We start from the raw sequence: 23,775 nt of genomic DNA, 5'->3' as shown, positions 1-23,775 counted from the left end.
GCATTTCTGATTTAGTGGACCTGGATTTTCATGTTTAATAATCTCAAAGGTGACGCCAATGGTGCTGGTTCGAGGACTATACGTTGAAAGCCACTGCTCCTTGAGAGTCACAGGGCCACCTTTTGAAGGACGTTTCTTTTGGCCGAGGAGGAACAGCCTACAAAGCTCAGAGATGTCACATGGGCCAGCTCTGTGGTCCTCACGGTCCTTCCCAAGGTCACACACACCCACCCTTCCAGATTTGCACCATCGCAAGGTGTCTGCGGAAACTCTCTTTCCTATGTCGGCTCACGTGTCCATCCCACCTGGCTGCCCCGTCTTTATAAATATTATTCACCTTTTAAGGCCCAGACACCTGCTGTGCACTCTCCACCTAGGGCAGCACCGTCCGATAGAAGCAACGTTTGAGCCACAAGCACGAGCCACATGTATAATGTTAGCTTTCCCAGCAGCCACAGTTCAAAAATGAAGAAGAAACAGGTGAAATTCATAATACATTTTATTTAATCCAATATATGCAAAATTTCATCTTTTCAACATGCCAGTGAATAAAAGGTATTCATGTGATATTTTCCTTTTTTTTTCCTTTTCCCTACTAAATCTTCAAAACCCAGCGTGTGTTGCATACTTACGTTACGTCCCAATCCTGCCTGAGCAGCTACATTTCAAGTGCTCCGGAGCCACATGGGGCTGGTGGCTATTGTCCCGGACAGCGCAGACACAGAAGTGTTTTCTCTCTTTGCTCTCAATTCCCTCAGTCCTCTCTGAATCCCTCTCTTAGAACACGTACCACTTCCTTGCTTTTATTGCTAGTCTGCTTGCAACTTGAAGGTGCTAGCCGTGTTTGAATGCTGTTGTTGTTTGTATTCTGAAGTGCCCAGCACTGGCCCGCGTGGAGGACATGATCAGTGAGCGCTGGTTGATGAATGACTATGGAAGCACATGACTGTAGGGGACGGAGAAAGCCCATGGGAACAGCTGACTTTGAGAGTCTCCTCCCAGTCACTGGGACATTTCTTTCCTCTGGTTTGTGCATGACTTTTAGATCTTAGAGGACAGAATAATTCAAGTTTTAGGATCCTCCCAACCCCCCCCTACACACACACCGCCCTCTTGCTTATAAGTTTCCAGTTTCCTGTTTCACTTTGCTCTTCAACTCAGTGCATTAAAAAAAAAAAAAATCCCACCAGGAGGGCCCAGGAAACAGGAAAAATAGTTGTGCTATTGGTTTCGTGTTTGGAGAAGAACAGGGTTTCACTATCTCCGTGGCACTTGGCGTGAAAGTGGGCTTTGTTGCTGGAGACACTGCTCCCATTCAGGGCCCCCTTTCCCAGCTGCTGAGAGCCGGGCTGTGTTTTGACAGACAGGCCGAATGCAATGCAGACAGTTGTTTTAATTCCCGGCCAGATGCAGACATCACTCACGAGGAGCCCGAAACCCAAGAAAGGGAGGCCGGGCACGGGACTGCTGCTCTCAGGCCTCGGAGGGTGGGTTGGAGGGGGCCAGCGGAAGCCCACCAGGCAGCTAGGGTTCCCGATCCCCCGAAGGGCTGAGAGCCGCCGGGCCCAGGAGAGCGCACCGGAAGGCCTCCGGCAGGCACCTGTCGGCAAGGTGCTTCTCGCAGGCATCGCAGGCCATGAGGCAGGGTTCAAGGGTTACTGTGTAAGGTGACGTGAAATCAGTTGGGGGTAGTGATGGCTGGATGTTATCATTTAACTGTAGAGTCACACAGGACAGTAATCCCAAATTGTCTCAGGGAGGAGTTAGGTAAACGGTGGGAAATAGAATCCTGGAATTCAGAATTAGAAGGGACAAATGCATCCCTGCTCTGAGGGCAGAGATCCCTCTCACAACCTCCCAGACAAATGTCACCTTGACTGTGCTCATGCACCCGAGTGACAGGCATTCCTTCGGGAAGCCAGGCTGTTGCATTCTTGGACAACACTAACTTTCTTATGTTGAGCTTTCCTGAAACTTTCCCCCCACGAGTCCTATTGCAGCCTCACTGTGGCCCTTCAGACACTGGGAAACAGCCCCCCTGACTCCCTTGAGACTCCTCTTCTTTGGGCTGAAGAAACATCCCAGGTCCTCCCCTGTACCTCAGGTCCACATCAGGGTCCCACCCCGTCCCGGCCACCCTCTGGTTGAGCAGCAACCTCTTGAGGGCAGGTTGCAGAGACCTGAGCTCAGGACTCCCCCGTGTGAGGCCGCCTCTCTCGACCCTGCCACTATGGGTCTATTGATGTAGCCCAAATTGGCTTCTGTAATTATGGCATCACCCTGTCGGGTGATATCGGACTTAGAGTCAACTCAAACCTCCAGGTCTTTACGCTTGAGCTATTTCCAATCAGCTATCCCCCAACCTACGCTTAGAGTATCAGGTTTTTTTTAAACTGAATTGCAAGATTTTACACTTATCTCCCTGTATTTCATGTTTTTATTATTAAAGGGACGTTAGGGAGGTTTAAAGCCCATCATGTCACTCACAGAAAACCTTTATATGGAATGGTGAGTGTGATAGTGTGGTAAGGACAGTGGGGACACCCGACAGAGAAAACGGAGGCTCTTCTCTCTCCCCACCGCAGCCAGGTATGCTCTGGTGTACTTGAGGTGTACTCAGCTGGTCCGTGATTCAGCTTGGCACCTCTTTCCAGGTCTCTGCATCTGCCCCATTCTTGCCCTTCAAGACGTGCCCTCATTCTCCTGGCCCCTTCCTCCTGACAGGTCACACTGGCCGCCTCCCCTCTGAGCTCCCAACTCTCCCCCCCCCCGCCCCCCGTGCCCATGCCAATCCCATGTGACAAAAACTCAGCACCACAGAGCGACTCTTGATCTGTAGTCACCAGCTCCCGCTGGACCACAGGACTCTGCGAGGGCAGCATCCGTGTGCTGTTTGCTGTTGTTTCTCCAGTGCGCAGCGCCGGAGCCCCCGCGGGGCTGACATCTGATAAACATTTGCTGAATGAACGGTGTTAGGATCCATCCGGAACCTCTCAGGAGGCTGCTGTGAAGGTGTCCCCATCATATCCTTTGTCCCCCTGCCAGAGGCAGAACACTGTGATGCTGGACCGCAGGTTGTATTTGCACTTGAGCTCACACAGCCAGTAGGTGGGGGACCTCTGTGCCCTGACAAGTGACAACCCATTCCCAGCCCAGCGAATGTTTCTGCAGCACAGCAGCCTCCTGCCCCAGCCAGTGACAGACACCCAGGACATACCAAATGGAACACTTCAGTCCCCCAACCCCCTTGCCTGTCCTTCATCGTCATCCCTCCCATGCAGGTAGGGGGGAGTGAGTTATATCCAAACACGCGGGGCACCCCAGAAAGCCAGGAGGTGTTTGCAAGGGCTGCGCTCTCCGGGGGGCAGGGTGTTGATCTGCTGAGCCCCACTTTCCAGGCAAGACAGACTCATCCAAGCAGCTCTTGTCTGTGGATGTTCCCATTTAGCCAGACTTTTCAAAGGATGGGGGGTTTACTAGAGAAACTGAATGCAGACATCAGAGAATGGGATAATTGGATCCAGGTGGTATATTTGCTTGGCTGTAAAGAGCCTGTGCCATACTATGAATATTATTTGATGGGAAAAGTTTCTCCTCTCCCTTTTTGAATGTTTTCTGTGCAGGCAGGATGTCTCAGCCCAAGCCCAGCTGAAAGCTCTTCAGAGATGAGTTTGTGCCACTCAATTGCCTTTCAACAGAGTTAACCATTTTCAGCACTTGCCACTGGCTTGCCCAGCTCTCGAGAGGAAGTTCGTGGCAGGCAGGAATAGATTGGCGGGTTTGCTTTTACCTCTGGCAAAGGCAAGAAGTCTCAGGCCTGCCACTCAGAAACACATTCTGCCCTATGTGGGCAAAGAGATGAGAACATCGAGGCCCCTGATTTGCCCCCCTCCCTGCCCCGTGTCACCTCTTTAGGGGAGGTGGCAGTGCAAGTTTAGGTGGATGTAGGTCTGTCTGATGCACATCTGCTAGATGTCACCACCTGACCTCACTGTGCCCTCTTTCCTCTCTCTGCCAGGTCACCAGGGTCCCCGTGGAGTCATGTGAACAGTACACCACTTGCGGGGAGTGCCTGAGCTCGGGGGACCCTCACTGTGGCTGGTGTGCCCTGCACAACATGTAAGTTGGGGGTGTCCTGGAAAAGGGCTGGGCGTGCAGGAGGCCAGGGGATTTTCTGGGATCAGGGGATGTGACCACAGTTTGCACAGAGAGCGGACTCGCCCTCTTCTGAGCAGGAATTCTAATCGTGGCTCTGGTGTTGAGAGCAGGAAGCGGCAAAGAGGCCATGGGCGGGCGTTCCTTCTGAATGCAGTGCCTTTGCCTCTCTGTCTTTCATTTTACTTCCAAATTCTGCACTCCCAGCTGCTCTGAAGTGATATGCCTATATCTTCCTGTCATTGAGAGAACTTACAGGGAAGCTGTAGAATCTCTAGGTTTCCCCAAAACCTCCTCAGTGGTGTCCGAAATAGGTGCCCCCGCCAAGAGCACGCGGATGGTGGTGTACCGGAGTGGGGAGGCTGGGACTCTGGCTAGCTGCTGTGTGACCCTGGAGGGGTCCACTGACAATTCCAGGCTTTCATTTCCCCATTGCCAAATAGGGAAAATGCCTGTTTCACAGGTGAATTGTGAAGCCTAAATGAAATAATAAATGCTTTGGAGACAAGGAAGCCCAGAAGAGGCTACACAAATCAAAATAATTATTATGGACCCTGGACCCTTGGGAGGACCCTTCTGGCCTCGTTATTTCACGATTCCAAGAAACCCGCATCTCACTCCAACTGGCCTCATCCGCTGCCATTGAATAGCAGCTCAATAGAAATGCAAAATCATACTTAAACTTCCTAATTCGAAGAGCCCCAGAGGGAGAGAAAAAGGCAGGAGCTGGCTAGGAATTCTGTTGCCCAGTGGAGTTGGAAACTGTGGCTCTGTGCCAGCAGCAAAGCATCTCCATGAAATGTGCTGGGTTTGGGGTGGAGGCGGAGGCAGAGGGCCAGAGTTCAGGGTCCTGCACAATAGCTCTTGGCTTCCAGCCTCTGCAGCAGGTGTTGGGAGGGCTCTGGAGGGAGGGAGAGAGGCTGGTGCCTCACAGATGCAAAATCTGGACTGGATTTGAGCCCATGAATACTGGGTGCCCTGCTTGGGTTGTAGAGGTAAGAGACTCCTCAAAAAGTTTTGCAAAGATGCTTTTAGAAAAACCCGGACAGTGAGTCTCCACTCAGGTCAGATGAGTGGTAATTATGCTGATGCCACCCACATTGCACCCCAGGACTGGCAAAGGGGGGTAAATCTGGGTTCCCTCCAGTGAGGTGATTCACCAGCCAGCCAGCAGGCTCTCTCCTCAAAAGAATTTCTTCCTCCGAAGAACCTGACAGCCCCCACCAGCTCTGTGCAAGGAGTCCCGGGCTGCTTGCCCTGTGGCCCTGCGGTGGTCACCTCCGGCTACACCACCTCCTCCCCGCTCCTGTCCTCTCTGCCCTCCCAGCTTCAGTGCCTGTGGCGCTTCTCCCATGGAGAACACACCAAAATTACAGATCAGGGATTATCATTTCTTCAACAGCAAGGACTTCTGCTTTCCCAAATGCGTCCTAACACCTACAGATCCAAGGGCAAGGCCTAAGTCTCCCAGCCGCCCAGACCACCCCTGTCATCCTTCTGGTCGAGGTCAGCTGTGGCTACTGGAGTGACTGAGCCATGGCTGGCCCAGACTGAGGATCCTCCCTGCCTGCCAGGGCACTCCTCGCCAGCCACGCCACCTCCCGGAGCTTCTCCTCGGCTTCACCAGCCCTTCGTGCAATACCCTCCTGGCTGTCCCTAGCAGCCTGCCTTGGTGACAGGGGAATGAAGAGATGGGCCACCTCCAGCTCCCAGGCCCACGCGCCGGGGGAGGATGGAGGCCGAGGGCTGAGGGAGGCGGCTAAAGAGCCTCTGGGTCTGGGGGGGATTTGAAACCTTCCTGTCTCTTCTGTGTGCCTTGCTCTTGCAAGTGTGTGATTGTCTCCAGGCTATTTATCTCTGTTAGGGCTGTTGCCATAAATAGTATGATAAAAAAGAGCCATTTCAGTGAGTCAATGAGATAAAGGCTCCAGTCAAGAGCTCACTTTAGAGCTATCTTAAGGATTCACTTAAACCTCAATAATTCTTTTCTTTGACAGCATTCATATTTAGATCCATTATGTGCCTGGAAAGGAAGAGGGGGAGGAGTTTGGGGGGAGTTGGAGTGCGAATCACTGCTCGATTGTGGAATCTGTATGAGTGTCCCGGTGGCTGTTCGGTTGGGAGACACACCGGTCCTGGCACACGTTCCGTGTGACAAGGCGGGCGGCAACCTGAAGCTCCCGAGTGCTGGTGTCACCTGCCCACCTGTCACTGCGGGCAGAGGAGCCTAGCGCCAGCGATGAAGATGTTGGGAGAAACAGTCGCGCGAGCTTCTGACACAGGCAGCCCTGGCCGCGGCTCCTGGTCTGTCTCTCCGTCTGGAGGCATTATTTCATGACACAGACGTTTATTTAAAATACACCATGTGACAGGTAGAATATCCCAATGAATAAAACATGGCCACTGCCTTCAAAGAGCTGTTAATCCACCCCCAAGATCATAGGCACACTGTCCCAAAAAATAAGACCCTTTCCTACTTTTAAAATTCCTCTGGAGGGGAATAATAATATTAATCATTATCATCATTGATATTAGTATTATAAGGACTGACACCAACACGGCACCTCCTGTGTGCCAGGCCATTTCCTAAGCAGTAACGCCGTCAGTCCTCACACCAACCCCGTGAAGTAGGTATTATCATCACCCTCGTTCTCTTACAGCTGAGGAAACTGAGACAGAGAGAGATTAAGTCACTTGCCCAAGCAGGTGACAGGCCTGGGGTTAGAGCCCAGGCATCCTGACCGCAAGGTTCCCGTGCTTCGCCTATTGCTGGGCCCCCACTTCCCTCACCTGCTCGTCCCTGCAGCCCACAGCGCCATGAGGAGTTATCCTTTATGTCTAAACTGCGTCTCTCACGTTGGGGATTAATCCGCCTTCCTCTTAGTCTGTCTGTAGCTGCTATAGCGACCATCTGGGAGTCCCCAAAGCCCTCTGGAGTACAGTGACAGTCGTCAGGAGAAGACAAGCCACAGGCCTCAGGGCAGCAACACCCCCCCCTCCCCGCCCAGGGGACAATGGAGCCAAACAGATGGGTCCCAGAGGCCTGACCTCTTGTGAATCTGTGTTTATGGCAGGTGCTCCCGCAGGGACAAGTGCCAGCGGGCCTGGGAACCTAATCGATTTGCTGCCAGCATAAGCCAGTGCATGAGCCTCGCGGTACAGCCCAGCAGCATCTCCGTGTCTGAGCACAGCCGGCTGGTGAGTATGCATCCCGGGGGATGAGGGACAGGGACAGGGAGCGCGGAGCGTGCACCTGCGGGCGGGTGCTCCCTGAACGCTTGCACAAGTGCCTGTGACTACTCGGCCAGACTGTAAAGGCCCAGGGAAACTTTACGTTTTTAGCAAACCTGTGCTAACTCCTGTTGTAAAGGGCACAGTCATTCTCCAGACTCCCTGCAAATTCATTACCCATTGATCTGTTTTGTAAATCTAGATTTTGCGTTTAGTAACAAACATCTACTACACAATGCAATCCGATACCAAATCACAACACATCTTTAGTATCTGCCATATTTATAATCCTGCACTTGCTACACTCTCACAGAAATCTGCAAGTTGCCTGTGTGTGTGTGTGTGTGTGTGTGTGTGTGTGTGTGTAAGAGAGAAAGAGCCTAAAAGAGGGAGAGACTGAGACTCAATTTGAAGTCAGTAAGAGAATATTAAAGAGAATAAAGTAGCCCTTAACTACTAGTCAAGGTACGACCCAAAATATTTCATGTCCTCGGGCCCTGCACTGTTATTTCATTCTGAAGGTTTTATGAGCATTCACGAATGTTAATTAGTTAATGAACCTTCCAAAATTTCCTTTCATTCATCCCCACCAGGAGGTTCTAACTCCAACAGAGCTGAGGGAATAAACAGGGGAGTTTGTACCTAAGTCTCTTAGTTCCATGGAAACGAAAGTGGGACAGAGATTCAGCAGCACACAAATATTCGGGAAGGCGAGGTGATGCCCATTGTGACTGAGAAACCCACTGCAAGTAAATACCACCCGGTGTGGGTAGGAAGACAAAGGGAAGCCTCCATACACTGTGGTCTTCAATGTGGAGGCTGCAGGGGTGTTATCACCCCCATCCCTGTGGGCTCCCTCATGGCAAGAGGGAGCCAGTCTTGAGTTGCACCTATTCAAATACCGCTTAGATGTTGTATTGCGGTAACTGAGTACAAACTCATTTAAAAGTGCACTGGATTCAGAGCAGCTTTTTGCCATTAAATATTTTCTCAATCATCAGATTCTTCTGAGAGCCTGTGGTATTTTTACCATTAAAAGGAGTGTTGGCCGGGCGCTGTGGCTCTTGCCTGTAATTCTAGCACTCTGGGAGGCCGAGGCTGGAGGACTGCTTGAGCTCAGGAGTTTGACTGACACCCTTCTTTTACGGATGAGGCTGGGGAGGTCAGTGAGCAGGTGCAATGGGCCGCGGCAGGGCCAGGCCCGGAGCCCTGGTCTCCGGAGCTCTTCCTACGGCATCGTCACTTTGCTCCTCCCACAGCTCAGCCTGGTTGTGAGTGACGCTCCCGATCTGTCTGCGGGAATCTACTGTGCCTTTGGGAACCTGACAGAAGTGGAGGGGCAGGTGTCTGGGAGCCAGGTCATCTGCATCTCACCTGGGCCCAAGGATGTCCCTGTCATCCCTCTGGACCAAGGTAAGAAGTGTGTGCCATGAGGGTCACATGCTAGGGGCTGCTCTACCGTGGTGAGGTGGGGCACAAGTGCCAGGCACAGAAGTTGCCTGGCCAGGTGTTCTTATACCAGATGCTCACATTGGCTCATGCAGCCTGTTTGAGTTTGAGAGCAAACTGTCATGCTCCAAAGCGAATTTCAGAAGGAAGGACAACCCTTGCTCCCATTTGGGTTAAAGCTGCAGAGTTTACAAAGAGTCTTTCCAGACTGCCCAGGAATGGGATGGCTTCCATCAGTGGTTTTCGTCGTGTCCTCGCCACAGAACTGGGGGTACTGGCCTAAGATTTCTGAAATTCTTTCAGTAGCTGAGCAGGCCTGACCAAGGCCGGGGGTTCCATGGAATGCGCTCCTCCCCCCATGGCCAGGGAATGTCTGGGTCTGAGGGACGGGCAGGTAATCACCCAAAGGGACTCTCTTGGGAGGAGAAGAGGTGATTCGGGCAGGTTCTATCTGCCATCCATGCCCTGAGAAAGCCCTAAGGTGGCTTTGTGACTTACCCTTTACCTTCAGGCTGTCCACTGGGTCCCCAGGTTGTCACTCCACTCCAATCTTTTCTTTTCCAGACTGGTTTGGGCTAGAGCTGCAGCTGAGGTCCAAGGAGACAGGGAAGATATTTGTTAGCACCGAGTTCAAGTTCTACAACTGCAGCGCCCACCAACTGTAAGCACTTATTGTACAGAGTGTTGCTCTGGGTCTGGATATGGGTGTGGGGTTTCCCTTCCTCAACTCTAAGCTTCTTTGGGACAGGAATCATGTTGTAGTCACCTCACAGTCTCCCCATAGGGCCTTCCCCATCGTTTGGACAGAGTACACTGTGCATAAATGTCACTATATTAAACTGAACAGCACTCACTCTCCGTAGCCTCTGATCTCATTCAGTCTTCCTTGGCCCCCACCTCGACACACCCTACCCCCAGCTCTCAAGCCAAGGCAGTAAAAAGAGGGTCATGGCCCAGGAATCACAAGAAAAGTTCTCCATTTTAGATCAGTTGGTGATGTCTTTGAAGGTAGAAATGGACAGTGAGTGGAATTTGGACGTGTCATCCCATAACCAAATGAAGGACTCCAAGACGAGGAGTCAGCTAGCTCTGTGCACAGTTACCCACAGAGGAGGAGCAGAGGTGGGGAAAGCACCTCTCAGCATACAATAAAAGGACCTGGGCTATGCAGGGCAGGTGGGGGGGCTTTAACTCTACCATTTTCCAAATCGGTCTTTCAACTTTGAAAGAGGAGAGGAAACCAGACAGACCAAACCACCAGCCTCCAGAGGGACTTGAGTTCATAGCTCAGCTGGCCTCACCAGCCATCTGCAAGAGCTGAGTGCCTGCCAGCCAGTACCCTCAAGCTAGGCGATCCCACAACTGTGCAGGAAGCTGGGAGCATTTCACAATGAAAAAGCAGGGTCAGGAAGGGAGGACAGAGACCCCTACTTAGTTTCTGCTGATCCTCTTTGGAAGAGAAATTGCGATCCTTCCACAGAAGCTGGGAACTCATGCACCATTTGGTTTACAAAGAGGGAAACACAAGTCTCTATAAGAGAGCCACATGAAGGTCTTAGGACCAATGACCCTAGACATTCTGCAAGTGAAGAGGCCAAACAACAGCTCCATGCCAGAGGGAGCAGTAATTGGGGACATCCCTTCCCATTGCCCAGGACAGCAGCCACTCGAGATCTACATCACAGGCAGAACTCCAGGGGCATCAGGTCTATAGGGTCCAACCTATGGGCACAGTGGGCTCAGCAATTGAGGTGGTGAGAGGGTCTGTTTGAAGCTAAGCCCTTAGGGAATCTTTGGCCATTAAAATAGACATATGAGCTAGTCCTCCTCAGCCTCCCCTTTCCTGATCTTGATTTTCATAATTAGAATAATCTTCTGGAGTTATAGGGTCTCTCTATATACATAATAGTCAAGGAAGGACACATATCTGAGCCCCACTGGGACAAATCAATAGATGTGCTGGGAAAGACAGAACAAATGGTAAAAATAGTCTGGCAGGAACCAAAGCAAAGCAGAAAGTAGCTGATGCTGAAATGGACAAAATTGCCCACTAACCACTGCATTCCAATCCCAGCCAACCCTGCTTTGGGAAATGCAGTCATCCTGGAGAGAGAACTTCTCCCCTCCTTCTCAAACTCCAACATGGCGATGATGGAATCCATTGTTTGTAAGAGCACCCACATCCCCATGGCAACCCAGTGTGATGTCACCACTTTTGAAAATCCAGTGCTATAGTAACAGAGATGCTGTCACAGGCAGCAAGTCTGAATAGGAAAAAAAGCAGGTCTCCTTAACAGCAAAAATTCCATTTTATCCCCAAACACTATCTCTCTTACCCTTCTCTACTCCCGACATTCACAGTGAAAAGTCACAGAATTGAGTTTAGACCCCTCTGTACACTGAGGCCCACAGAGAATAAGTCCTACAACAATGTTCACAACATTAGCCAGGAGAAGAGCCAGGTTTGGCTAGAGCCCCAGTGCCATTGTCCTTTGGTCCTTGGTCCATTCTCATTATTTACTTACTGAATCGTAAGATGGTAGCAAGAACCAGTCAATTTGAGAGTACATGAAATAGTGTTGGCCTAAGCTTAGGAACTAACTCTGGGCATATGCAGAAGAGGATAAAATGATGTGCATGGGAAGAGGAAGTGCAGGTGGGTTGGCACACCTATCACACTGTGACCTATTAGCCTGTGACCCTGGCTGGATCCGCGAACGCCCAAATATAATCAGGACCCCACCAGGTGGCGCCAGACTGCAAACCTGGCCTGTCCGTTCCAGATGGGTCTAATGAAAGACCAGAGTAAGGAAGCTGGGGAGGAGGGGGAAGACCACCCCACCCACAAGAGCTATTTCCATTATAATGGTCTGATCAAGCACAGAGAGCCAAAACAGTATACACAGCCTCCAGGCGAAACTGGAAAGAAAGAAGTACTCACCCTGGTTAGAACGGCAAGTGCCCCACACATTTTCTATTGTTCCATGCCTGGACAACTTGAGGAGTGGGACAAAGTTATCATTTAATACTGTTAACTCCCCCAAGTTCAAGAACACAGGTGATATGAACCAATTCTTAACACTCACATGTTATTTAAGAGGTTGAAATAACAGGTAATTTAAGCACTTGAAAATAATACATTTAGCATTGCACTTTTTGAAACCATTTTCTGTGCATTATCTCATTTGACACCAACCAGCCCTGCAGCATAGACAGGAATATTTTATTACAGACAGTTGGAGTAACTTCGATTCAGAGGGGGAAGTGACTTACTCAAGGTGACCCCCAGGCAGCGGCAGAGGCAAGACTGGCATTGGATCTACCCAATTTCTAGCCCTGTGCTTTTTCAGCTACCCTATCTTATAAGGGATGGTATGTTGGTAAATGTTTAACTACCAGCAATTGGGGAAAAACCTACTTTTCAGCATTGCCCATTTCTGTGGTGTAAATATTCCTACCACTGCCAATTTTAAGCTACCAACATGATGTCTACCTTGCAAAATTCCTGAAAATATGATCAGCTCTCATGAGCTGGTACAGGCCAGCTGCAGCACACCACTGCTTTGTAAGTTGCATCAGTCCCACTGGGGTCTCATTGTCTTTCCAATTTTCTGGTCCTGTGAACACCTTGGATGGAGAATCCACAATACTCAGTGCTAGAGGATGACCTACCAGTCTGCCGTCCTGAGAGTGAGACAGAATTAAAGATCTGCATCATGACGCATGGCTGCCTGACCTGCCCTTACCTTCCCTCTCCTCTCCCTTCTCTTTGCCTCTTACTTTCCCTGTCTTTGCAGGTGCCTGTCCTGTGTCAACAGCGCCTTCCGCTGCCACTGGTGCAAGTACCGTAACCTCTGCACTCATGATCCCACCACCTGCTCCTTCCAAGAGGGCAGGATTAATACTTCTGAGGTAAGAAGGGTTCACCTTGGCATGGCAGTGTCCCCAGTGCATCTCAGTGGCCCCTCACTTTTTAGATGGTCAGTCCAATGGCTTGGCCATCTCCTTGCTCTGGCCCATCTTGGTCCTCTTACCAGAGATCCTACGTGTTAGAAAGCCCTGTTATTGTAAAGCTCAAAAAACTGGCAGAAAATGACCCCAGAGGCAGAGATGGTATCTGCTAGACTCCTAAGACTGTATCCATTCAAAAAAAAAAGCTTTAAGGTAACTAGGGGTTGAGACTAAAAGCTTAGAGGAAACACATCCAACCAAATAGACTCCCTGGTCTAGAAGAGTACAGTGATGCCATTTGTTCTGTGAGTCTAGCCCTTTGCTTAGCAGCAGACACGGTCTAGTTCAATAAAACATTCACTCTCAACCATTCTTTCATGCCAACTTCTCTTCCAACTCTAAAATTCAGTGATTCTTTGACTCTGATGTAGGACTGGGTGGGTGGCCTTATAGTAAGAGAGAGAAATTCAGCTAGTAAAAAGAACCAGGCATTACTAGAAGTCTCATTTTATTACACAGTTGAAGCTCCCTCCCTAAAGCCTGACCCGCCTTTGTTATCAACACAGTGAAAAATCAAATTGCTTATCTTTCCAATGAATGTTCCACTCAATGATTATTCATTGACGTTGACTGTCTTACGTATTCATGGCATGTCTCAGGATAGTGAAGCCTGCGTGATAAGTTTCCCATTCTTGTGTCTAATGCTTCTCGTGCCCCAGGTTGGCCAGCTGTGTTTGAACAACTGTAGAGACCCTATGTGTTCATAAAAATGCAAGTGTGCATGTACACACATTTCCCTCTTGTTCTACCTTTTAGAAAATCCTCAAATGTTAATAAGTGACAATGCAGCGTATTCATATACTACTGTAGTCTTTCTATACACATCTTCCTCTTGCACTAGGCTATACGCTCCCTGAAGGCAAGGACTGTATCTTGTCTTTAGAGCCTCAGTATCTTACTCAGTGAATCTTTGTGGACTGCATACAAGAAAGAACGGATAAACCAATGACCTCTCCACTCAAATTCCATTGATGGAACTTGTTTCTGCTTTTCTAAGATTTCGAGAAATTTGTGTCTCCTAATCTTGATAGCTGTGCTGGTTGCTTCCATGTCTAAGCTTAAGAAAATAGACCTTGAAAGGTTTCCCAAACACACACCTATGGCCTTGAACTCTTCTTAGTTTCTGAGACAACATGCACTGTAGTCAGTCAGAAAAGTGGAATTTGCCTGTCTTAAAAGGGAGAAACATAGATGGTCCCCACAGGTGGCATTTAAGACACAGACACATCCACAGCTGCCTAGCATGATGGAACCAGGCATCTCGTGTCCTGGGAACCTTCCAGAAAAAGGATTTTCCTCTAGCCAGTGTGAATACTTTAATGCAGCTGGCCTGGTCTGATACTGTGCTGGTCTTAGTGGACACCGGAAATTAATTCCAGCCCTGGAATTCTTTCGGGCCCATCTTCTCACTCCGAGAAAAGGGCCCAAGAGTTGCAGGTGTGGATGGGGGTGTTTGCCACAGTTTGGGAGCCAATGGAAGAATGGCTGAGGGGGGCAGGCCAGCCAGGAAGAGCAGGACTCCCTCGGGAGGCCTGGCCAGGGGCAAAGGCTGGGCAGTGAAGAGTGGGACACACAGTCCCAGATCTTGCCTTCTCGTGAGCCACTTCTGAACTTCTGAGCTTCCTAACACAATAGATGGAAGAGGCCCCAGCACACAGAGGCTGACGTGCAGACCTGGACACACAAGACAGCTGCTGCCTTTTCTCTCAGGACACCCCCTCGGGCACAGAGAAACCACAGCCAAGCCTGAACGCGACCTGCAGCTGGAGCGAGGGCAAGCGGAGTGTCACACGGAGCAAGACAAATAAACTCTGCCCCGTGTGCGTGGAGGCCTGGAGGCCTGAGCCCCAGCGGGCTAATTGGAAACAGGCCCGGCCTCCCTCGCATTGTTCAGAGGTGACTGAAACGCAGCAGCTCCCTCTCAGCTGCAGGCGAGAGGCGCAAACATTCCAGAGAGCTGGCCCGAGAGAAGCTGTTGCCTCCCTGCGACTCAGGATAAATTAATAGCAAAAGGGCACTGGGGGAGAACCCGGACACTTCCCACCTCCTTTTTGTTTCATTTTCTGTGTTTGATGTCTGTGCCTTGGGGTTCTGTCCCCTCCTCTCCCCGTCACCCTGAATGGGAACTGGCTGGACGGCCGCACCAGCCCCAGGGATTGCCTCTCATGGGGCCTGGGGGGAAGCCCACACTCCATCCAGCTCCCAGCTTCGCTCAGGAAAGGAAATACGGTGCAGAGTCCCAGCGAGGTTGCCAGGCCACTTCCTATAGGCTTCCTAAAATGCTGCTCTAGCTCTTAGCCGCAGATGGCTGCACATCCCTTCTCAGCAAATAGCTCCAAGGCCCTGCTCTTTTCTGTCCAAAGATCTGCTTTAGGGGAACCCCATTCCTAAAAGTTTGAGGAACAGCAAAGATGCCCTGTGCCCCATGCCTTGGATAAGTTTTCTCTTATTCTATCAGGAGTCCCTTCTGATGTCTGCATGCTCTTTGGAGGACTAGAAATTGCTTAGCTATCTCTTTGGTGTTCCTAGAATATCTCTTTTAGATTTCCAGTAAGCCTCCTTTCCCAACTTTGAATCAAAATTTTATGTCTGTCTACTTCCTAGAAACAATGTATAACTGATGAGCTCCATTGATTCCTATAGCAACATTAAAGCATCACACATTTGTGACTCTTTCACATGAGGCAGGAGTTCTCGAAGTGCGCCTGCCAGGGACCAGCAGCTCCAGCGCCACCTGGTAACACATTAGAAATTCAAATTCTCGGGCCCCCACCCAGGTGAAGCTAAAGATCGAGAACCACTGACATCTGGCATTTCGATTCATTCTCGCAGCAGCCCTGCAGTTTCACATAATTCATATCTGACATCTGTGGTAAGCAAGATGCTAAAAATTTAGGGTTTTTTTGCCCAAGGCTACAGAGAACTCAAGCATCCAAAAAGGCTGAGTACAGTCTGCTTTGTACAGAAAAGTAGGGCCCAAAAGCTCGTTTGTTTCCATAGCCACAGCAACACTCGCTGGCCTGGCTTCAATCTGGCCCTTCGCTGCTGGTCGTGAGGGTTCGGGCTATGGACGGGCCAGCACAAATCCGTCTCTGCAGATGGAGAAACTGCCCATGGAAGATGGGTCAGTAGTGCCATTTCCAGAGTTAAAAACAGCCAGAGCACGAGGTAAATCTGCACACATTTTTCCGGAGGGATGATGGAACAATTCCCATGCTTAGGCTTGACAACGAGGAACAGCTGTGCTAGAGTGAATGCCATTCAGAATGAAAGTATCAGTAGTTAACATTTATTGAGTGCTTATTATATATGCAGCATTTTATCTATATATATAAATCTGATTTAATCTTAAGTATGCTGTATAGGAAGTGGATTCTATTATAGATAAATAAACTGAGGCTTAGATAAGTTAAGCAATTTTTCTATGATTGTCAAATAAATACAGAAATCAGGATTCAGACTCAGTGTTCCAAGATGGCCTTGAATAAGTTGAAGTCCTCTATTCCTGCGTGCACGTGCGTCCCCCCACCCCCGCCAGCCACACGCGCGCGCGCACACACACACACACACACACACACACACACACACACACGAGAAATATGCAGTAATGTTAACAATTGTTAATTCAGCTTACGAGGGCTGTCCGGAAAGTATCTGGCCATGTAGTATGTTCTCCTTACATTAACAATGGCCGGATACTTTCCAGACAGCTTTTGTATTACCACTTAAAATGTACTTTCTTATTCTTCTGTCTTGCAATCTAGGGTTGTCAGGTGTTATTGGCACCATTTTGTAGTTGAGGAAACTGAATTTTAATTGAACCATCTCTTGAGCTCTCTTAAGGTAATGAGCCAGACCTTTCCAGCGCTCAGAGTACAACAGATCCTGGATGGGGCCCCCAAAATCTCTACCTCCCTGGGCCGGATCAGGCTGTGTGACAAGGTGTTAGCAAGCGGGTGTGCGCGGGAGTTATGTATGGCTTTCAGCTTTTAAAGCTCATCTTCCTCCATGGCTAAACTAGGCCTAGTGAGATGTAGATACATAAATATCTTCTTTATGCCCTGTCCCAGGGGAGAGATAGAACCAAATAAATCCGATTAGCTTCCCAGGATGCTGGCTGCTCTCTCCCTTTGAAGTCCAGTGGGTGAAGATAATGCCATTTCCACATGGGAGAAGTCGTTTCAGAGGGCTAACGGGGCCCCAGCACAGAAAGCTGGCAGAGCACAGCTGCAGAGGGTGGGCAAGGGGGCCCCAAGACTCACAGGGCTCCTACCCCAGGGTGCCTGCCCTCACTGTGGTTGTGCTTCCTCTTCCCCACCTGGCCCGACCCCGGGATATTCCCAAACAGGACGTCTGTTCATCTTGACTTAAGCTAAGGTTGCTGCTGAGGAGGTGATCCTGGCTCCAGCTGGCCTGGAGACAGAGGAGGATTCAGATGACCTCAAGAGGTCATTCAGAAGACAGTGAGGATCAGTATATAAGAATGATAACAACAGGCGGGGCGCAGTGGCTCACCCTGTAATCCTAGCGCTCTGGGAGGCTGAGGCGGGAGGACCACTTGAGCTCAGGAGTTTGAGACCAGGCTGAGCAAAAGCAAGACCCCATCTCTACTAAAAATAGACAAATTAGCTGGGCATGGTGATGCACGCCTATAGTCCCAGCTACTCGGGAGGCTGAGGCAGGAGGATTGCTTGAGCCCAGGAGTTTGAGGTTGCTGTGAGCTAGGCTGATGCCACTGCACTCTAGCCTGGGTGACAGAAGGAGACTGTATCTCAAACCAAAAACAAAAACATGATAACAACAGTCTTAATATTCTGCAGAAAAAGCATCTGATGTTTATTTGCTTTCTTGCTCTTAGGACAGGTAGTGTGTGTGTGTGTGTATGCACATGTACGTGCCTCTTTGTGTGCCTGTGTGTACCCACAGAAGCAAACAGGTTGGAAGGGGCCTCTGTGTATCTGATGAAGCCACTACTGTCCTCAAGCCCCAGAGGTACTGGCGTTTCCACAACTTGGCAGTCCGTGGGCTCCCAGTCTCCTGCAGAGCTGCCTTCAGCCCTCACCACTGCCGTCTCCACCCAGGACTCCCAGCCCCTCGTGAACATACTCCCCAGAACCATCTCGCAACCCAAAGGGTCTGGATCTTCCCATTTCCCGAGATAAAGAGAATGTACCTGGGGCACCAACAAATTCTTTCCTTTGCCCTAGAAAACAGAAGGAAAAATCCTATTCTGTCTGACCTCAGAGAAATAGCCAAATAAGCAGAGCATAAGATGTCCTTTTCCTACTGGGGCAATCTTGGAGCCTATTTAGGCATTTGGGAAGACCCTAATCATTGTCCTTAAATTTAGTTCCAAAAGGTCTGAAGCAGCAGACCATGGGAAATTTTTCTAAAATTCTAGAATCCGCTTAAAAAACTCACAAGAGTACTCATAAAGTCTACTCGTGATTCTCTAACTTCCAGGTTGGACTGGGCTTAGCCCAGCCAAAAAGATGAAAGTGTGTGTGTGCCTGTTGTTACATACATACACACACACACACACACACACACACACACACACACACACACACACAATTTTTGTCAAAGTTAAAAGGATTCTACAATCTTGTTTACTAATCTAAGACATCATACTTCCAAAAGCACATCTTTAAGACCTTGCTACTGAAATTTAAATTTGTTGTCTAAGCTCATTAGAGATGAAAAACAACTGTTCATCATTTACAATTCATCAACTGGTTCAGAGTCTGCAAATCTGTTCTCTCTCTCTGTCTCTCTCTCATACACACACACACACACACCATTATACCTCAGCCTAATTTCTAACCTAAATTAAAATGCTAACTTAATAGATTTGATGGGGATTCTTTTAGCCACTAATAGTAAGTGGTGTCTCCTCTTCCGTGGAATGCCTGGGTTTCCCTAAAGTGGTATTCATTTTTTTCTTGGCTATAAATATATGAAAGACTCTGTCAAGAGTGCCCGCAGGGAAGGAAAGTAAAAGTGCAGTAAAGAGCAAGTTTATGAGTTTGCAGCCAGAGTGACTGGCTCCTAGACAGGGACCCATCTGTTCTGGGGTTGCCTTGGGATCTTCTCTGTCGAGGAAGCCCAGCCTGCCTGGAGTCCTCACATGCAACTGGCCAGCAGACAGGGGATGACACCAGTGACCCTGCAGGTCCATCCAAACCCTGTCTCTGTGGGAATTTCTTCTAGACCCAGCTCTTCATACATCCTCAGGATGTCCTAATAGATATGGACATGCCACTTTAGAACTCATGTGACTCCAAAACCCGTGACCATTTCCAGCCCCAGCATTTGAGAATCAAACTCCTTCTCAAGTCCCTTGATGTCCAGAAGGCAGGACTTTATCTCATCTCTAAAGAATCTGCAAAGTGGGAGCTAAAAGGAGACTTTCAGGTCTTTTCATGGGTTTCTTTATTTTCTTCTTTTCCATTTGCCTTCCCACAAAGAGTGACCAAGTGTCCACTACGTGTCAGGCACTGGGATGAAGCTGGGTTTATGAAGGTGAATAAGATGCAGCTGATTTGCAAGAAGCTCACAGCCCAGTGAGGATAGCAAGTCAACAAGAAATGGCAATCCTGTGGGTCAGATGAGATCATGGGAGAAGATCCATAACCCACCCTGACCCAGTGCAGGGACAGGGTCAGGGACGGCCTCCCAGAGAAGGAGAAGCTGAGCCGAGTTTGAAGGCTGGTTGAGAGGGGCTTAGGCAGGGCCGGGGCCGGGAGGAATTCAGAGGCTAGGAGGCAGGAGTGGGTGATTGGGACAGAGAGAAAAGCATGTTCAAAGGCCCAGAGACAGATAAGGAAGATGGCACCTCATAACTAACTGTATGTTCAGCATGGCTGGACCCTTATGTGCAAAAACCACAGGGTTAAGAGGGGGGTAGGCAGGGGCCACATGCCAAGGAACTTGCAACTAGGGCAAAGAGGAAAAGGGAAAAGAGGCGACAGCCAAAGCCTCACTGGATGGCCAGCTCTCACGATTCCCCATCTGAGACTGGGCCATCACTCAGCACTGCCGGCACTGCACAAGGCTTCTTAACAGGCATTGCCTTTGGCATTAGGAGGACAGATTTTTGTTGTTGGACACTCTCCTACATCTTGCAGGGAGTCCAGGAATCCTGGTCCCCATGCATTCCCAGAAATTCCCTCTAAGAACCACTGCCCGGGGGAAGGGAATGGGGAAGAGGAGTCACCTGCAGGGATTTCCCAAGTTCATCCCTGGAGAGAGGAAATGATTCCATGTGGGTTCTCCATCCTCACTGCCAGAGGCTCTGGGCTCATGTTTCCTGGGGCAGAGGGAGAAAGAGGAGATTGGAGGTGTAGGGGTGGTACTTCGACCTCTGGTGGAGAAGCAGCATCTAGGCACAGAGCTCAGGAAACTCGATCTTTCCTCCTCCCTGTCCCTCTCTGGTGGTCCTTCCCGAAGGCCTTCCCTACCAAGACCTTCTTTTTTTGGTTTTGTTTTCCAACGCAACATGGCAGGCATACAGGGCCTGGTAATGAAGTGAGATAAAAAGCCAATGCAAGTGTTCAGAGTATTGCTGGGAGGGCTTGATCCACCTCCTGGAATGGAAGCACAGCTCAGCCAGAGCAGAGGGGCTGAAGCCACTGATAACGGCCGCTGCAGGCGTGGGCCAGTCAGGGGGGCAGGGCCGCTGGAGCTGGGAACAAGAGGAAACCCAGAGGTGGGGCTGCCAGGTGGGGGACAGGGACGCATGAGGCTGTTTTATCCAGGCTGAGATAAAATCCACAGCCTGCCACAACCAGTGCTTGGAAATTAGTTCCTGAATTGTAACACAGACACCAGATACGGGACAACTTGGGGGACGTGAGGACAGTATCAAAGCCCAGGAGCTAAGAGATGTTCCATTTTCCCTCCCACTTAACATGCCCCTTAAGTGAGGTGCTGTCCCCCGGTGAGCGGCCGCCTGTGGACAAGAGGGCCCGGCCTGGTGTCAGGGCCTTGTCCCTGCCCTGGCTCGGGTGAGTAGGACATCGTGAGCAGGGCACAGACGGGGCTTCTCTGCTTGCTCCCCAAGGACTGTCCCCAGCTGGTGCCCACGGAGGAGATCCTGATTCCAGTCGGGGAGGTGAAACCGATCACCCTTAAGGCTCGAAACCTGCCGCAGCCTCAGTCCGGCCAGCGCGGCTACGAGTGCGTCCTCAGCATCCAGGGGGCCGTGCACCGCGTGCCCGCCCTGCGCTTCAACAGCTCCAGCGTCCAGTGCCAGAACAGCTCGGTGAGAGGACTCGGGCCGGGCCCTGTGCGGAGCAGGGCCTTCTCTCGCACCCAGGCCAAGGCCTCAGCCTGGCCTGCCCCGGCTTCCAGAACCTTCCGGGTTCCCGGGCCGACCCCACATCCCCAGGGACAGAGGAGTGTGCTGGCGCCCCGGACTCAGAGCAAGTGAACAGTGCCAGAGGAGGTGCAGATCTGTGGGGACCCTGTGGCAGAAGCTGAGCTCGCTATGCCCTTTCTGAAGTTTAGGGAGCACGTCTCTGCCTTCAGTGAAACCTCAGGCAGCGCGAGGCAGCTCCACCCCACCCCTGTCCCCATTCAGGGAGCCAGTAGAGTGGAGGGTGCCCCACGGAGGAAGGCTGGAGGTGGCGTGGGCCGAGGTGACGAGGGTGGAGGCAGGAAGCAGCGGATCAGGAGCGGCAAGGGTTAAACCAATCCTGAATGGCAGACAGAGAGCATGAGGTGTTTAATTATAATACTAACCCAGAGAAGATCTTTTTATCTGCCAACTCCCTGTCTCTGACGGTGGGGGGTCAGCCCAGCGCTGGGGGGAGGGGGTGACATGACAAAGGTGTTGAGGGAAGCTAATTCGCCTGGGAGAGATAAAGAGAATCTGGGCCTCTTATCAGGGAGCTGTCAGATTCCCAGGTCACAGGCGCTTGATAGAATTTGTAATCGGTGGAAGGCCGCCAAGCAAGGGGAAGGCGGGATGAGAAAGCAATGGAACACAACAAAGGGAGGCAGGCAGCAGGGAAGGGCTGGGGACAGGAGCGCTGACAGTGACATGCCCTCCAGAGCTGGGTGAGTGGCAGGGCAGGGACAGTCCCCACCAGGAGATGCCCTGAGGTCTCCTTCACACAGGGGCTGGTGGGGCTGGGCCACCCCGAGGGGCTGTGTCTGAACCCTGGGAAGGGCCTGGAGGTCTTCTGTAGGATCAGCAGAGAGAGAAAGTGGACTCTCGGCCACAGCTTGCGGCCTTTAATGGTCAGACCTATGCCCAGAAATCTGTGGGTACTTGTCCCTAGTGGACCGTTGACCAAAGTAAGGCTCGTGTGCAGAAAGAGAGGGCCCGTCACTCCACACTGCTCTGCTCCAGGCTGTGGGGATTACTGAGCGGTTGGAGGGCGTCGGCTCTGTCTCCAGAATCACACGGACTTTCTAGAGAGACGAGACTCACGTATGAAGGGAGACACAGCAGCTCCCGGGAAGTGCTGGTTAAGGACACAAAGCAGCAGCACCAGGGCACGGGGAAGTTGGGGGAGGCTGGCAGAGGTGTCAGAGAGGACATCTGGGGATGGTAGCTCTCAGCTGGACCAGAAGAATATGGATGGGTTAAAAGTAGGGACACAGTTGCAATACTTATGCAATATGAGCTCAGCAAACACACAGATGGGGGCTTAAGCAGATGTGCTTGGAGACAGGTGAATTCAAAGATTTCTGCAGGCGAGCACTCGCCAGGAAGGTTGGATCAGAGTATGCAAGGCACTGAGTGCCAGGCTAGCGGTTTTGGGTGGGATCCTGTTAGCATTAGCGACTGGGAGTCGGGAAAGGGCATCATAGGGGTAATTTGAGTAGCACGCAGGGTTTCTTGCACCCCTGACCCCCGTGACAAGGAACCGCACAAGCCGTGTGCCTCCGCCCCTCTCCCTGCAGTACCAGTATGACGGGATGGACATCAGCAACCTGGCCGTGGACTTCGCCGTGGTGTGGAATGGCAATTTCATCATTGACAACCCTCAGGACCTGAAAGGTAAGCGGCTACTGCAAGATAGAAGTTTGATCTTTGCGTGACCCCGGGAAAGACTGGGGCTGGGGGGATCAGAGCCAGCCGGCCGCTGTGCCATGAATAATACGCTCCCTCTGTCAGCGGAACTCTTCAGAGGATCCTAAAGCAACATTTGGAGCCATCAAAGGAGTCCTGTTGGGAGCCCTGTTTTATTACAACCGGAGCATCCGCCGGGCGGCTGCCGGATCATCCACGTTATGCTTTGGCTCCCGGAGGCTTTGAAGTATCTGTGGAACCTGACCTGGGAGAACAGCAGGCAGGAGCGTCCTGCCAGCTTCCCTGGAAACGGAGATATTGTTTCCAATCAGGCTCTCGTTCCCCTGTCCTTGGCCCTGGTCACGGTCCCTGCACAAAGAAGGTTTTTAAGGCTGCTCTGCTGGTGCTGAGGGGGGAGAGAGGGACTGACACGTGGACTGGAGCTCACATCTGGAGCAAGAGGCTCAGGAAGGGGAGCTGGGCTGAAGAAGGGGGGCTCCTCCAGGAGGGCCGCCTTGGTTCATCATACCCTAAACCCGCATTGAGCGCCTCCAGCGGGCCAGGTAGGCCCCACCCAAAATGCAGCAGACACCAAGGTTGCACCCTGCTCCCAAGAGTGATCACTGGGGGCAGGCGCTCACTACGTCATTTATTAAAGATTATTGTTCTTAATCATCACAATAACTCTGAGAGGTATGCACTATTACTATTGTCATTTTATAGATGAGGAAACTGAGACCCCAAGAGGTTAAGACATGGGCCAAGAGTTACGTAGTCTAATTGCAGAGCTCACCAGCTTCCCCACGTCACTCTGAGGATCTACGGCACAGGCTACTGCGGGATTTAAATACATCCCTGTCCCCTCCCTGCACCGTGAGCCACCTGTCTCACCACAGTTCAAGCAGCTG

The 23,775-nt window shown here is 50.9% G+C and overlaps 1 protein-coding gene across 1 annotated transcript in view; it reads left to right on the top strand.

Moving 5' to 3' along the window:
* The window catches only part of PLXNA2 (plexin A2), a 201,949-nt gene that overhangs the window by 127,548 nt on the left and 50,626 nt on the right, over nt 1–23,775 (top strand). Inside the window, exons 5-11 of the mRNA XM_045536127.1 lie at nt 4,019–4,119; nt 7,230–7,353; nt 8,646–8,799; nt 9,400–9,496; nt 12,633–12,747; nt 20,909–21,109; nt 22,759–22,855. Of these exons, the coding sequence (XP_045392083.1) occupies nt 4,019–4,119; nt 7,230–7,353; nt 8,646–8,799; nt 9,400–9,496; nt 12,633–12,747; nt 20,909–21,109; nt 22,759–22,855 (889 nt within the window). The remainder of the gene's footprint in view (nt 1–4,018; nt 4,120–7,229; nt 7,354–8,645; nt 8,800–9,399; nt 9,497–12,632; nt 12,748–20,908; nt 21,110–22,758; nt 22,856–23,775) is intronic.

The sequence above is a fragment of the Lemur catta genome, chromosome 23 (genome assembly GCF_020740605.2).
Source record: "Lemur catta isolate mLemCat1 chromosome 23, mLemCat1.pri, whole genome shotgun sequence".
NCBI classification, from domain to species: Eukaryota; Metazoa; Chordata; class Mammalia; order Primates; family Lemuridae; genus Lemur; species Lemur catta.
This window is presented reverse-complemented; position numbering and strand designations above follow the sequence as displayed.